At 32.3% G+C, this 17,534-nt stretch overlaps 1 protein-coding gene across 2 annotated transcripts in view; it reads left to right on the top strand.

The window, feature by feature from the left end:
* LOC123703471 (transcriptional activator cubitus interruptus) overlaps window positions 1–17,534 on the top strand; it is a 96,134-nt gene that overhangs the window by 25,509 nt on the left and 53,091 nt on the right. For both annotated transcript variants that reach the window (XM_045651471.1, XM_045651472.1), the window contains exon 2: window positions 11,179–11,452. In XM_045651471.1, the coding sequence (XP_045507427.1) occupies window positions 11,310–11,452 (143 nt within the window). In that variant the 5' untranslated portion in view covers window positions 11,179–11,309. The remainder of the gene's footprint in view (window positions 1–11,178; window positions 11,453–17,534) is intronic.

The following is a 17,534-nucleotide window of genomic DNA, read 5'->3' as shown; positions in this document are numbered from 1 at the left end:
CATTTATATTCTAACAGGGACACGGTTGTTAAGATGTTGCTCATTTGTACAAAACCATGGCACGATTTAGTTAATGTTTTGTATTCAATATGGAGAGCATATTATGTCATTCCAGGATGAAATTATAATATTATCCCGTTACCACGTTATTAGAGCCTTCATTTATTATTTGTAATTAATAAACATAATGTTTAAATTAAGAAAAAATATTTTAAAAATATTTACCTTATGCTTGAATTCGAACAATTTAAAGGTGCGTTATTCCACATGGACTTTCGGTACCAAGTTGGTTACTGCTTTAACCATGCGAGTTATAGGTACCTCAAAAACCAGTTAGTTATTACGTCTTGTCCTTACAAAGTGCAAATAAATATTTAAAAAATAATATTCACATGTCCTAGCATTTCGCAGAGCCATCATCGCAAGGGCACTATTAAAGGTCAACTTTTCCCATTTAAAATAATTACACGAAAAAATTTGAAGTATAAATCAGCCATTAGTCGGGCACACGGTGTTGCCGGCTTCAATTATGTCATTAATTTATAAAATGACTCCCGTCCAGCCTTACGGGGTGTAATGAAATGTAATAAATAAAACATAATAGGGTAACACCTGCCAATCAAGTAAATGTTGCCAGCTTCGGGACGTTTTTTAGAGCATTTATTCGGTAATGACGTGTAAATAATTGAATTTTTAATTGTGATGATTTTTAATTCGATGGTCGTTGGGCGGGTATTTGGAATTTCTTTATCGATTGTGTCGAAGGAATTTCCGCTTGCAGGAAATTATACCTATAATATATTCCCAATTATTTTAAGCCTTAATTGCCTATGAGTTTACAACTTAATAAATAACATAATATATTGTTAAACTAGCTTCCCGCCCGCGGCTTCGCTCGCTAATAAATTATATACTATAACCTTCCTCTTCAATCACTCTATCTTTTTAAAAACCGCATCAAAATCCGTTGCGTAGTTTTAAAGATTAAGCATACATAGGCACATAGGCTTTTTTATACTATGTAGTGATACACCTAATCATGATTACAAAAATTTGTATAATACCTACCAAATTAAACAGCACCTATAAACTTGAAGTGCCTGACTTCGGCTCAACCACCGCTAATAGTCACGCAAGTCAATATTTCCCAGAATGCTAAAGCTCTGTAGCTATAATAATTCATTAAAACAACCCCTTTATTAACCATTGTAAAACTAACAAAGTAAACGATTACGGGAGCTGGGTATTTTTAAATTATGGCGCAACATTGTAGCAATGTTTGAGCTTGGTCACGCGCTGTTATACCGCCTTATTTGTTAAACGAAACACAATAAGTTATTTTTGCGCTAAATACACGCGAAACAAATGATTGTAATCCAAACATGTTGATGTTGTATGGTAATAGTTGGAGAAAATCTTTATGTATTTAGTTTTGTTTAAGCCGAACTGCTTTGGCAGTATGTACATAAGTAGACTAAATAATATAACATGGGTGTTGTATGAACTCTTGGTCTGAAGGCAACCCGAACCTACGTTGGCTATCCTGCAAAGCATTTAGCAGGGAAAAATCACACAAGCATGTCATAACTCATAACCACTAACTTAGGTTCTTACGGAGGGCCTTTCAATAACGTTTAACTAGGTATACGTCAAAACCATTAAAATCCTCACCTTATACACCCGATTATCAAAAATTTACATACTTTCAAAGCTTTTAAATCTCAATACTTCTATTTCTTGCTCGTATTAATAAACAGCAGAGAGAAACCACGGAATACAATTCCTTGTGGTCACTTACAGAAATTACGCGTTAGCACCAACAGCCTGTGAAATGGTTACCGCAGGGCTGTTTAAATCGTTTTGTATGTCTGTCTGTGTAGTTCTCGTGTCAGTGTTTGTGAATTCTTCATTTATGTAGGTAGGTATATAAGTTTGTGTTTGTAGTAAGCAAATGTATTGGAAATGGCTTGACTGATTTTTATGAAGTTTTATGAATTTGATAGGTGTTAAATCGTTAAGTATAATTTTGCTAGATGGTTAGAGCTTTGTCGGGTCTGCTAGATAAATAAAAATGACTAGCCGTGCCCCGCGGTTTTACCCGCATTTCTCCGCTTTTATTGGTCTTACCATGATGACCGGATACACTCATACAGCCCATAGCCTTCCTTTATGAACGGGCTATCCAACACTGAATAAATTTTTCAAATCGGTCCCAAAACTCCTGTGATTAGGGCATTCAATCAAACAAAATATTTGATTTTCTCCCATCTTTTTTTATGTATTAGTAGTAACAATTAGTATTGATAGGAAGTTATAAGATATAAACAAAGAAATGTGTAACATTTAAACTATCGAAATAACCATTTTGTGGTTTGTAGTTAGGTTAGTAGTTGTCAAATTAATTGACCGTGAAATCGTCGACCGCACGCTCATTCATAGCTCATTGGGAGCAATATGGGTTTTGTTAAGCAGTTTTTATGAAAATATTATGCCACATATATGCATTGATTCCTTGCTCTTTAGCTATAGAATAATCTATTTTTCAAATTTGGAATCATCACAATTTCAGTAGAAATGGATATTCTATAATTTTAAATTTAGAATGTGGGGATTGGCTATCGAATACGAACTTTTAAATTTAAATTTCGAAACTCGTTATATTTCAAAGGTAATGCAGCTATTATTTTTTTATTTCGAGAAAAGAGGATTAATAATTAAATGTATTCATAATCTGAACTAAATAATTAATTCTAAAGGAAATGAAATTTTTTCTTTCAAATTAAACGTAAAATTCCTAGCAATGATTTTCACGCGTTTGCAAATTACATACCTTTATGCCACTACGTTTGAATAACAAAAGGCCAGATGTCCAGGCTAGGCTTTGTCTGCAGTTAGAACCAGCCTAGCCACACACTGCGTTTAGCTTAACATTCTAATACTGTATTGTAGCTACTAGGCTGTGTTAAGGCGAAGCTGTTCAATTTTTTTTTGTAAAATTATTGTATTAAAAATTAAAATAAAAAAACACGTTTAAACTCAAGAAATTATTGTGTTGTGATCCTCGATCTGTGTACAACGTTTAAATAAAATCTATCCGTTTTAAGGGAGTAAAAATCGATTTTAAAGGAGTCTGTTACATACAAACATACAAGTGACGCTCACAAAAGCGTGTTAAAAAGAATTTACAAGACGTACTTAGAAAAAAATACTGAAAAAAGATGATTAAGACATTGAATTATATAATGCTAAAGTTCTATTTCAAAGCGATTGTTATCGCAAAATGTAGCCATATTTACAAAATATAGGTAATGAATAAACGTACAAGGGCAAGAACAACGTTATCAGCAGAAAATAATTCAAGTTCGCATTAATAACAAAATTAATGGAGACCAGACTAAGTCAATTATATCATTAATATTAATAACTCATTGACTACTTATTGCTCTGTTTACGTGTCTATTTTTAAACATACATATGAGTTCAAATTGAAATTAATATGAACTTCTGTGTGGAAATGGTAACACTTAATATAAGTACTGGGTATTAAATTTAATTGCAATGTCTGGAAGTATGTACAATATAATTTATATAAATGATTGGCTTGACCGAGTAGCTTTTTCTTGATAATTTCGAAAACAACTTTAACGTTTAATTCAATTATTTTTCATATCCATGAAGCGTACCTTAGATTATGCATAAATATATTTTTTTTATGTACAAGTACTAAACAGTAGGTAGATATTTACAGGAAGATACGATTTGGTGATTTCTTATGGTTAAGTAATTACCTGTGTTTTTTATGGAGTCTCTTGCCGGTTCTTCTCAGTAGAATATTTCTTTTCGAATCGTAGTAAATGGTAAAACATAGTTTTATTATGAAGATTCAAAAGTGCGTCTAGAAAAATTCTAATGAATAAATGTTCGAGTTTGATTTTACACGAATAGGTATTAACCGAACATTTATTTTTTTTCTCGACTTTGGAAATTTCTTCTATTGCTTCGCCTTAATCAGGTAGTTTACAGATCAGTATGCAGGGCCCGACTTCTAAGAATAGAGATAAGCGGCATTATTGCGCCCCGCGGCTCCACCCTCGGCTCCTTAGAAAAATGTTACGTAATGTACGACCGTTTGACGGTTACAATACTTAGATGGCGGATTCTTTATTTAAATTAAAAAAAAGAAAATTTCTTCGAATAGTCGAAAGTTTTGCTATTTTAAATTTGAATGTTAGTTTGTAATATTTTTTTTGTTTATAGTCAAATTGCTTTTAATTTTTTTGTTTTGTACGATGATTTCAAATGCAATCACAAGGACTAAGTACAAGTATTAAGCTCTGTATTAATAAGTAATACAGTTAGTAACTTATGCATTGACTTCTATTTTCTACCTAAGGTACTGTCCACGTAATTTCATATTATTATGAAACGTTAAACATTGTTTATTTTGGCTTACTATGGCATATCTACTATAATTACCATAATCATAGCGTAAATAAGCTACCCATTAGTTCAATGTAAAAAAAATGTATATAATGTATCACAAATGTTTAAACACACTTTTTCTTAAACTCTCCTGAAGGAAAAAAGACAAGGATACACTTACACCGTTCTTCTCTGTCACACATATATAGATACGTCATTCTCTCTTCGGTACGAAAAAGATTTCACTCCGTTTTGAATTTCATGCTTGATGATCGTAAAAAGTTTAATTCGAAAGTACGTATTTAGTATTCAAGTACGATAATGTAATTTAACGCCGCAAAAGTACTCGATGTACCTACATTTAAATTAGTTTAAAGAAACGATTGGAGCGCGTCGTCGTAAAGTTCGCCGTTTATCGAATTTTTAATTTTTGTTAACTGGTTGCTACAGGCTACTGTGTCAGGGTAGTCCTAATTTTTATACTCTTTGCACTTTGCTACTGTACTTTGGTGAGGGTAGAAGGGATTTTTTTTTCTGTGCGGGTAGATGTGAATTGCTTGTTTTGTTTGATAGTTTAGTTTTAATAATATTTTGGTATTGTGTTGAATGTATTCGAATAATAATTAGGGTCTGTGATAGATAATAAATGCGTTCAGATGCAAAATATTGAGCTTTTTTTTACAGATATCCGGGATAGACGTAACATTATAAAATACATTAAAAATTAAATTAAAAATTTTAATATTATTTATGAATCTCTTAGTGCCTTTATTCTATATTCTTGACTAGTAACATATTTTTCTTAGCCTAGAACATTCGATCACGGGTGGAATTATTTCTTTGTACCTACTCAACGAAAACTATTTCTGTGCAATAAAAATTATTATATCTCTCAACGAATGGATAGAAGCCAAGATATCGTGAACATTGTACTGTAAGGAGTTATGTAGTGTTGATACTTTTATACAAGAGAATCCATAAATAAAGTACTTATTCCTCGGATATATTTGTCTTCGCCAAGGATACTAATAAATGTTGATACTTTATAGATCGTTCGTATCAATCTGTTAATGGTTGTGTTAAACGAGTTGCTATAATTGGACGGAAACGTTGTGATACTTTTTAGGGAAAACTATTAGGATTTTAAAATTGAATCTATATACATATCTATAGGTTTTTAAGAAACTTAATACGAGCTTATCATTCATATCTCAAACTTTAAAATATAAAAAACGGTACTTACTTTTTCAGAATGATGTGTAGAATATTCCTTATGTGTAGACTGTACTCTGTAGTACATATATTCACCACCTTGTGTTAAAACTGTTGAATAATTGACAATAAAAACCCGCCACAAGCAACAGTCACGTAAATTACGACATTTATACTCAAAACGCATCACTATAATAAACGTCTTCCTTGAATAAATAGATTAATAATCAAAATACTAATCTTTATAGCATCAATTTCTTTTAAAACAAATAAAGAAGCCATAAACAGCATGGGAAATAGCGTAGACGAAATTTCACCTCGATTTTACAACTTTTTATTCCGACACCATAATATCCGTCATGTTTGGAATAAGCTAATTCAGAGCACACATAGTTAAATTAATCAAAACTACACCTTATTGCTATTGTAATTAGAGTTAGTGATTGATTGTGTTTGAGTAACGTCAGCAGAAATAGAATTTGTCAGTCAAAACTATACCTTATTGTTATGCAAATAAGAGTTGATTGATTGATTTTGAGCACCATTAAGAAGTCGACAGCGTTGAGTAATAAAATATAAGGAACATAAAATTTGGTGTGAATGGATGGCTATGCAATTCAAGTATATTGCTTTGACAATGGCGCTATAAATTCCAATTTTAGACGTACTAGAGACGGTCTAGGCTAGAATATTCCGTTTCTTGGCACGCGCCTTGTTAAGAGGCCTACACCACCGAAACTAGCGCCACCGAACATTTTATTTTTTTACTCCTTAACCAGATCAAATTTAAAAAATCTAGCTCGGTACTTTGCTAGTATATTACTTGTAGTATTTTTGGTATTACTTTTCACTATTCTAACTGTTCATTATTCTAGAGAACTTTTGATTACCGCCAAAAGTGGCCACTTTTGGCGGTAATCAAAAGTTCTCCTAATTTACCGAATGCAAAATAATGAAAAGTAATACCAAAAATACTACAAGTAATATACTAGCAAAGTACCGAGCTAGATTTTTTAAATTTGATCTGGTTTAGGAGTAAAAAAATAAAATGTTGGGGGGGCGCTAGTTTCGGTGGTGTAGTCGCCTTAATGGACATATATTGAATTAAATAGATTTAAGTACATAATATTACCTACTATAATTTAAGTACCTAGGGACTACTTCACCTGAAATTCGTTCACTTATTTAAAAGTTCTAGAAATATTGAACACGCTCGTCTGTAGATGATTCGAAACATGGTTACATCCTACATGGATAGGGATAAAATGATATTATTATGATTTATGATGAAAAAAAAACGCGATTTAAAACCGTTAAAAAGTGAATGTGAAGTTTTTTTAAACAATTTTTATTGATAAAGTATAAAGTTGTACACTAAAGGTAAAGATACTTTTTTATCGTAATGTCGGTTCAATAGTTTTTATATTATTCACAAACAAACAGATAAATTAACCACTTTATTAATACTATAGATAAAGATTTGCATAAGTAACTCCAACTAGGTAGATAACCTTTGAAGTTAATACTAAAAATTTTTATACGTTTGTTATTAATATCTTGTATATAATATAAAAGATTGTTTATCTTTTAACTAAAAGGTACAAGTGAATACAAAACCAATTAATTTCAAATTAACAATTTAACCTACAGGTGTAGGAATACTATCCAAAACGACACCTGCTAAAAATAATAGATAATTATCCTTTAATTATGCCTTTTTATAATTACTAAACGTTAAAACATCGATACATAAAAGTATTTTAAATTTTGATATTGCGCTATGCTCTTTCGCTCGCCTTCCTTCCAATTGCTCTAAACCTTCCTTTATTAAATGATGTTACAAGCAATATATTTACTTTTTTTATATAAGTAATTCTTTGTCCTTCACCATTTGCCCCGGCTTGGCCTATATACATACTTCGTAAAGAGAAGGCTAGCTAGTATCTAATACTTAAAAATGTCTCAAACGATTTTATAAATTTTTAACCCTTCGAATGCTACATCTTTACCTAGTTACATAGATTTTCGCTACCGGATAAAACCGGGTCATTTTTTTTCACTACCTCAAATAAACCGGGAGACTCATACTTTTGATCGTATTGATAACAATTATTATCACCAAACGGACGCACGTACCGCGGTCCTCAAAGGCATACGTTAGCCATTGTAATTTATTGATGAATACACGCTCGCTTACGGAATCCTAAACATAGTATAAAGGATCAGCCGATGGTATATTTTGTGACAGGTTAATATGCAACTGTCTCTGTCACATTGTAAGGGAGAGAAAGGGATGGAACGCTTTTGGAGTCGATTTTAGTCATTCATAGTGAATTGTAAACATTGTTTTTCTATGAGTATCTAGTAGGTATAATATTATATTATCTGTGGCATTATGAGTCTTTTTATAAGAATTGGTACAAATTGAGAGTGAAGTCGGTTTTTAATTTTTATAAAAGTGATTTTTTTTACACAAATATTCGATAAATGTAAACAAACAATCAGTTTATAATATTTGCATTTGAATCAACCAATCAGATGACAGCACTTTCAAATCAACCGGCCAATCACATTCACGTGTTTCTGTACGCAAATGGTAACCAAAATTTGAATTTTCGTAACAATTGTTATTTTCAACACGTACACGTGATTATTTATGGGTGAAACAACCCATTTCTAATTGTCTGACGTGGTGTACCGCATACAGTTTATTCTGTGCGACTTTTAATGTTTTACGAAACGGTACAAAATACCAACATTTCGAATAGCGTATAATTGAGCGGGTAAATAGATTCTATTTATTTTTGTGTTATTAAAACAGCTGATTATGTGTGTATTGTATCTTTAAATGTATGGCCTATTTTAATGCAAAGATATTAGAACTTATTCGTGTAATTAATCATAACTTTAGTATCAAAATCACAAGCTCAAACGTTTGGTTATTTCAATAAAATAGTTATTAAATTGTACAACACAAATGACACCAACTTTCTACAACAAAACACTTCTACAATTATTCACTGACATATTTAAATTGAATAAAACCGTCAGGCCAATTACGCTCCCGCGAATCGTCACCAAACGTCGCCTAATGAACGATTTAACTTCGCATCACGGATCCATTCCAACCACACGGCTATAAGTCACACTGGACAATAGTAACCTATTAGATATGGCCTCTACTTCATTGTACCTGGTGTTGAAAACAAATTGTCTCATTAAAAACTCCCGCGCATGTGTGTGTTTAACGTAGGTACACACGTGTACATGTGTGTTTCGCTTGTCATAACCGAAAACCTTCTTAATCAAGTATCACTCAATTAAAGAGAAAATATCTCCCCAAAATTGTGGATACAGTTACACGAGGTTTATCGACCTGTACCGATAAAAAAGTCGATTAAGAATCGATGATGAAATATATAATAATGACCCGCTTAAGAGTGAGCCCCGACACCATAAGGATAGACGGTTTCGAGGAATTCTGGACAGTTCGACGGCTAAAAAACAATTAAATCGTAATTAAGGTCCGTATTAAGTTGGACGGCATGCGTCTGCGCATTACGCGCTTTTTGAAGCTAGAGATGTGACACTTATATGGATTTGTATCGATATCATTTTTGGAATGTTAATTTTATGCATAGTGATATGCAGAATTTACCATTTAGATATAATATCATAAATATACAATTTATTAATTTGTTTATCATTCTTAAATTTCATAATTTAAAATGCATATTGATAAAGTTCGCGAGGCTAAAATCCAATTTACAGCTTTTAACACATGTAAATTCAAATGCTTTTATACGGTTGCCATTTTACGTATACTTTACATTTTAGCACTATAATTAGTGTGAATCTAACATTTAGAATGTAACACGCTATTTCACAAGTATATGCAAATAATAATATAATGATCATTTACAAGGTATTTTACGAGAAGTTCACGCTTAACCATTATTGGTTTTAAATGTTATAGGAACTACCGTTGCTTCATTTGCATATAATATTATGTATGTATGAATTATATGTATTTATGTTGGTTATTGTGCTCACAAAAAAGGTTGCAGTTTAACAATTTAAACTTGCATCTGTCATAATTATCCAAGGAATATGAATATAAACTTTACAGTATTATAATAACAAATGTCCTATGATTGTACAAACAATTGAATTCACCTGCTTTACTTGCGTACTAATGATCGGAATGATTTCATCGATATCGATATGTTCACCATCGACATCACTAGTCATTCCATTTAGGGGACAATGCACGTTCAAAACAATCACATCTTCATTAATTACAGAAGGAATTTTACTAAAGGCTCCTTAATAGCGTTAAGGTGCATTTACACTAGGTGACATTCTGGAGACAAAATATTCCTTAATAATCTCTTAAAAGTATAAAATAATTTATTCGAATGGATTTACTCGGGAATTAATTATTTTGATTATACGATTAACTTAGGACTTGTCTATCAGAGATAATCAGATAACAGTTTTTAAGAACTCTTAACCATTATGGTAATAAACATTGTAATAGTTGTATGGTAAATTCTGTAAAATTTACTAGGTACCGTTAGAATAAGGATACGTGTAATCTTGTAACATTACTAACTTGTTGTATGAGTTGGCACTCGCTTCTAATTATACAAAAACATTAGACGACATTTCGTTTATAAGTATTTTTTTGAATAAATAAATCTAGTGTAAACTCACCTTAAACTACGAGAGGCCGATAAAAACCTGTTGAATTCAAATGCTGCCCTTTTCAGAACATGCTAACATCTCGTTATGATTTCATAATTTAGCCGCCTTTTACGGTATACGCTTTTTAGAAATCATCATGTCTTGCTAATTTTAAAGAGTGCATAGCTGAGACAGTGAGACTGTTTCTTAATTAGACTTTTTATTGTTTGTTAGAGATGTTTTATCAATTGTATCAATAGTAAAAAGTTTATCGGATATTATGCATTGAAATATTATAGGTTATGTATAGGTCGGAGAAGTATTGCAAATTAATTCTTATCACACTTGATTCTGTATCTAATTTAAAATAGCGCTTAAATACGCTTAAATTATCATAATAATATTAAAATTATTAGTCATGATAAATTAGAATAATCTACCTATATTGTTATTTCAATACTTTATTCATCATAGTGCTTTCTATCCCTCAATCATCCACATTAATATGACTGTTTGTAGGTCATCACTTAAACGAGATAATTGCATTGGTTCGTCTGGATTGCCGCAAAACAACGTAATGTGTAGTGTTAAATTGATTGTTTGTAGCATCTTTGTATAATCTGAGAAAGATTTTCATCGTGATTTTACATTTTAAAATTCAGGAATGGACTTGGGTACTTGTACGGGTACTTTTAAGAAAGAACGCGTAATAATTCAATTTTTTTATAATATTGGCGTTACTGCAAATTATAAACAATATTATTGTTCCATCAAAATCAACCTGGAAAGGGAACAACATGTTTCACAACATTCTAAAAAAATAAACAAAACAATAACACATACCTTTCTTTGTTCCAGGTGACAAAATGCCAACCCGTATCGACCGCGCCACAACATTATAGCGCAACAATGACGGGAACAGAAGCGAGAGTGGAGATGACTTGATCGTGTTGTTTTTCCGTACAAACCAATAATGCCAGGACTCTATAATGCCTGACCGGGAGGCTGTCGGACCTGCGGGTAACGGTTTTCTGCCACTGCAGTTCCCGTCGGCGTTCGCTGCGTTCCATGCGACTGCGCCATCGCCGCCTGGTACCATGCACCACGCTACGCACTACCATCATCATGCTCAGTAAGTTATTTTGGACCTTATTTGTTATAACCGAAAAGTGTTTTTAGCTTGTCTGTTTAGATGTAAGATTGTTACAGCCGTCTGGTCTGAATGTTCCATCATCATGCTCAGTCAGTTGTTTTGAACCTTATTTGAAGGAGGGGAGATTGTTTTTAGCTTGTGCGTTTATTTCATCATCATCGGCCTATATAATATGTTCCCACTGCTGGGACACGATCCTCCCATAAGGGTGTTTATTTGTTAGATGGCATAAGCCGTCTGGTACCATGCACCATCATACTACGCACTACCACCATCATGCTCAATGAGATTTGAACCTTATTTGTATGGGTTGAAACTTGAAAGCTTTAGCTGGTGTTTATTTGTAGGATTGTTTACTTTAGACGGAAAAAATGGAATTAGGAAAAAGGCGATTTTTTGTTTTTTGAAGTGAAAACTTGTATGGACATTCAAATATAAATGTTCAATTAAAATAGTTGGACAATGCAATTTAAGATTTCTTAACATTATTAAATTAAATTATCTATGTATTAACAAATTTTTAATTAAAACCATTGCAAGGTAATTCTAATCCTAATTCCTACATAATAAAAGGCGACTGAAAACATGGTTTTATAAAGAAAATCTAAATTTAGTGCCATAAAAATAATTACTATACGATAAGTAGTACTAAATTATCCATAGTAGAATGTATTCAACATTGTAGTGTTTATTAAACTGGATAAGGGCGATTTTGATTATAAATTCAGCTTATGGCTATAAAATTATCACAAGTCTGGGAGAGTACTATAAGACGATTCTATATTCATGAAATTAAATAATTATTACGTAAATATAGGGTTTAAATACATTAGGGTACATATTTAGGGTTTTTTTATATAATTCCTATGTCGGTGTTTTCCACGTATATATCAATTATATTAACACTGATAATGTAACAATATAGACGTGTCAGTCTTTTAAATCGGTTCAGTAGTTTTTACACTATCAATACATGATATGCACTTATAAAACAACCAAGAAAAAACATCTTTAATGCACCAAAGCGATTTCTTTTAATGTCACAAAGCATTCATTTTGCGTTATTTTTTCAAATCCCACATTATGTTTATGGCATTTCAAGTGCCTATCGTAATCTGAAATAATCGAAAGAGCTCAGCGTATCGGATGAAATCATCTACATAAGTAATTTTATTATTATTCTCTTGAAACGCAAGTGTCCTTTCCGATCGTTTCTTACTCATTCCGAAACGCCAGATCCATTTACCGGATAGACTAGGGCTGGCACTTGGCAGTTTTTAAATTTGATTAATTTAAGTTCTTATAAAAGTTTAAATAGGTGAATAAAACTTAATAAGTGTAGAATGTACATGATTCGTATTCTAAAAATATTGTAATGTAATAAATAACTCGCATTACACCACGTAGTATTTGATTTGAAAAATTTTATACATTTTCTTACCTGTAAATTAAAGAAGAAAAAGACAATTAAATTATAGGTGGCAGCCCTAACTAGACCATAAAACTGAGTGGTTCATTAAGCATTTGCACAAGACCCTTGCTACCTCTTTATGTATTAAGGAATATTTTTGCAACTTAATCGATACTTAATTTTATCATGTAAATTTGCATATTCATAATTTGCAAACAAATTTTTGGAGACTTTGTATTTTATGTTAATATTTGACATTAACTAAAAATGCATTGAAATGTTACACAGGGAAAGAGCCAGTAATATTTTTGTGTTCAGTAAAATTTTAACTACCGTTAAAAGACTCAATAATAACAACAATTTTAAACATAAACGGAATGGCTACACAAGAAATAATTCAAAAAATGATAAAAAATTGAAACATCTACAGTTGCAGGCTTATTTTGGGATTATATGTAGTTATTTATCTGCCTTACATATACAAATTTAACCACAAGTTTTAATACCATTCTAAATTTCGACAATATCAATTCAATGTTGTTTGCTTTGTTTGGTTGTCATTTTGTCGAAGTAAAGTTTCTAAGATACGCTAATAGGTAAAACTTATCCTTATCACGTATATAAAAGCACGCAGGTAAAACGTTTGATTGGCCACCATATTAACGCAGTTTACGGTCGAACCATAAAACCGGGGTGAGACAAGGTGTTACTTAATGATAATTTATTGCAACAACGGCCACGAGAGCCTTTGACGATAACATTAATCTCCTCTAACCGGACAAAGGTACAAAAAAGGGATCGAATCAAGAACAGGAAGTCATCAAAGGAATTGAGACATTTACAATGTTAGAGACGTTAATAAAAGCAAGCATTTCAACAAATGACTGCGCGGCTCTCAAAGGGTGTGTGATGTATGAAGCGGACGAGCCTCGCTCGAATGCAATGAATCAATGATTAATGCTCGAACTCGGACGCTTTTCTCTCGAATGTTCTAGAATATTAAAAACTTTTAAAACGTTAATTTACTAACAGTCCGCTCTTACAGCTCTGATGGATGCGACGGCTGGCTGGACGCCACAGTTGCAATATTTTTAACTTTATTGTTCGGGCTCTGAGGATCAATAGTGCTCTTTGTTCTTGTGTCAAATTGAAGTAAATCAGTACTGTGAAGTCCAGTAAATCTTTCGCACGAGAATCGAGTTGGTGGAATGATTAATTTATATTCCTGTGTTATTTGTTTAAGCTAGCGAATTGTCTTGTGAAGAGTTAGCTTGGGCGTTTGTTTGTGTCCATTATTTTTATTGTGTTACACGATGCTTAGTTCTTTCGGTATATCAGTGGTTTTGGCTTTGATGGTTAAATGGTTAGAGCGTTCTGGGTTTCATTCACTATATCATTAAGATGCTTATTGCATATGAGTATCGATGTGAAAGCTTAGTATGGAATGCAAAATATCCCTTACTGTAAAGCATAAAAGTATTACAATGTTAAAAAATAAGTTATTTTTAGCAGAAATACTTTAATCACAGTTAAGCTAAGTTTAATTAATGTAATCATTCACATTACAATACATCGCAACATTCGATACACGTATTTTTATCCAAATTATAAAAAGTTTTTGACTGCAACGTCCTAACCATATTAAACAACAAGATATTGCCTATAATATTAGTACACAATTTATTTTAGCATGAACGAAGTTTTCAGATCTACTACCAATACAAATCGCTTAATCCTAGAACACATTGTTGTTATTCTTGCAATATTTGTCTCGAGTCCATTCGGAATTTCGCCGGAAGTTTCGGCCGAGTGTGCCCATTAGCGGCTCCACGGTGCCTCATTTAACTCTCCGCTGCGATAATTGCCACCACGTGTTTATTTCTAAGCATTCTAATTATATCACGCACAATGGGTTGGACACGATTGGCTATTTTCGGTCGACGCTTTGGGTTTAGGGTTGGTCGTGTTATTTAGTGTTTTCTTCAAATATGTGTGTTAGATAATAGATGATTGATTGTTTTACTTTGTATAATTAAGGTAACATAATAATTAACAGAGCTATACAGTAATAAGGTAACGCCTTAGTATAAAGGTAAAGGTACCTTTACAATAAGTTCGTTATGGAGTAAAATAACAGAATAGTTCGTTATTTTTTTACACATTCACATTCAAACGGGCAAAATATTTCTGCTAGGATTTCTACAGCTTTTGTGTTATTCTAATACAGTTTGAGTGTCAAACATTTTGATATTATAAGTACCTGCACAATGTCGTGTCACAAACTAAATAACTCACAGCTGACAACCCTAACACTCAGTCAATTCTGTTCGACCACAAAAGAGGTGTTGCGAGCCGATGTCGTTTGATTCATTAACTAAAAACCTTTGAACTGATGTAATGTCTAATGCGTTATGTGTAACGGTAATGACATTGTTTTTGGTTTGTTCAAATATTTCTTCTGTTTGAAGTTTTGAAACACAAATAAAATTATAATATATTCAAAAGTTCAAAGAAGATTTAAAATTAATATAGATATTTTACGTTAAAGCTTATAATTGAATAATAATTCTGTACGATAGCAAGGATTTGATTATTTGGTCAAGTGAGAGTCGGAAATGCAAGGCGGGTTCTCTTGTATGTGGATGACAAATACCTAGTTGGAATTTATAAATTAGTTTTATCGATGTCTTAATAATTCTAAGAAAGTAAACATAGAACGAATAGAACGAGTTAGAAACTTTATTCCGTGATTAATTAACTCTATAAACAAATCAAACTATATCAAGTGATATTTTTCTTGTGACAATCACAAAACTTATATAACAAAACTTTCTCTGCTTAGAGCCTTTAAAAAGAACCCTAAGAACATCATAGATACGCATCTACCGTCATACGTAAAATATTTATCAAGTTAAGCCCAATTTATAGATGTTTAAAATATTATATGACGTTGAATAAGTTGTTTACATAAATAATAGACATTCTGTAATATTTATAATAAAATCTCACCGTGTGAAATAAGAACGGGTTGGGAGTTAACTCCGTATTAACAGTTAGGGATCAAATCGTTTTAATACTTGATATATTATAAAGCGTATAGAATTTATAATATTGTTATAGCTCGGATCGATTCCAAGTAGAGCTTATCTGTGACATGTTTGGGTTAATCTTATGTAATGTGAGAAATGGGAGGTGAAGAAACGAAGTTGTTAATTAGAATGAAGTTAATAAAAGTGATATTTTACGAGTTCTCTTAAAGAGGAAGAAATATAGTTCAGGCGATACAGATTAAATCATACCAATAAGGTTAACTCTTCATCAAGGGATTTTTCAATTTCTGCAAAATGTTCAATGATTTTCCATCCTATAAATATTATAATACTAGCTTTCCGCCCGTAGACTCGCTCTCGTAGACTAAAACTTAGCAAATTATATACTTAAACTTTCTCCGAGAACCTCGCTATCTATAGGTGAAAACAGATCAAAAATTGATAAAATTAGTGCTGCAGTTTTTGGGTTTGTTTCGTACAGATAGATTAGACGCGTCAGAGGACTTTATGTAGTGACGAGCTTTCCTCTTATCTTTCACATGGTAACCGAACACCGATGAAGATGTACCATCTAATTGTCGACACTTGAAGTACAATGTGCCACACACGGCGCATTGTTTCCAGTAATTTGCGGGATGCGGGCCAAAGAATGGCCCTTCAGGTTATTGTGAGGACATGTGGTAGCTGTTTATGGCCTACGTACAAAACAGGCTTTGGCAATTCATAAGCGAAAGACGGAACGGCTCAATTAAAACTAGTGAAAAGTGATAGATAAGTGTTGTGTTTCCAATTGTTTCTGCCTTATGGGTATACCTTTTATGGTGTTTTAGATTTCATCGAACTGACATGATTATTGTTTTGATTGGTAATAAATGTTCGACGAACTTATTATTTTCGGTGTTTGTTTACTCAGGTAAAGAAAAGGAAAATATAGATGCATCAAATATTATAAATTAAAACATAATATAAAGTTGAAAAAAGAATCCCAGATTCAAACGACTCGCACATATTCCGTTATTATAATGCAACTTTTCTACCATCACTATACTTGGATATTTGATAATATATCTCCAGATACGTTTAGTCGCGAACTCTATCTTAACTGCAGCACGAATAGTCGACGTTTACGGCTTTTCTCGTACGTCAGTTCAATTATTATTCTTGGAAAGGCAAAAATTGCGAGAACTCGACGTTTCCTTTTGATTTATTGGTCTGGCTTAAGGATGTGGAGTAACTAATTGTTGGTTAGTTTTGAGGTTTGGAAGCCATTTTGTTATTGTGGAGTCCTTTGATAGGAAAGCGAATGATAATACTACAAGGCTGTAGAATCAGTAATTGATTTGAACGTGACGTGAATGGTGTGTCCACAGTTGTGAGCATAATAAATTAATAAGCATGCCAGTAACTATAAAGATTTGTGACAACTTCACAAAATCTTGATTGGGTCTTAAATCTTACTAATGAACATCTTTCGTACTTATGGAAAGTTCATAATACCTCTGTCCTCTACCATTTGGTACAGGCATCCTTTTTCGAATGCTCGATCTCCACTTATATAATCTAAACGTCGCCGTCGCTAGAAATGATACCTAACGTAACC

Source organism: Colias croceus, chromosome 26 (assembly GCF_905220415.1).
Source record: "Colias croceus chromosome 26, ilColCroc2.1".
Lineage (NCBI taxonomy): Eukaryota > Metazoa > Arthropoda > Insecta > Lepidoptera > Pieridae > Colias > Colias croceus.
This window is presented reverse-complemented; position numbering and strand designations above follow the sequence as displayed.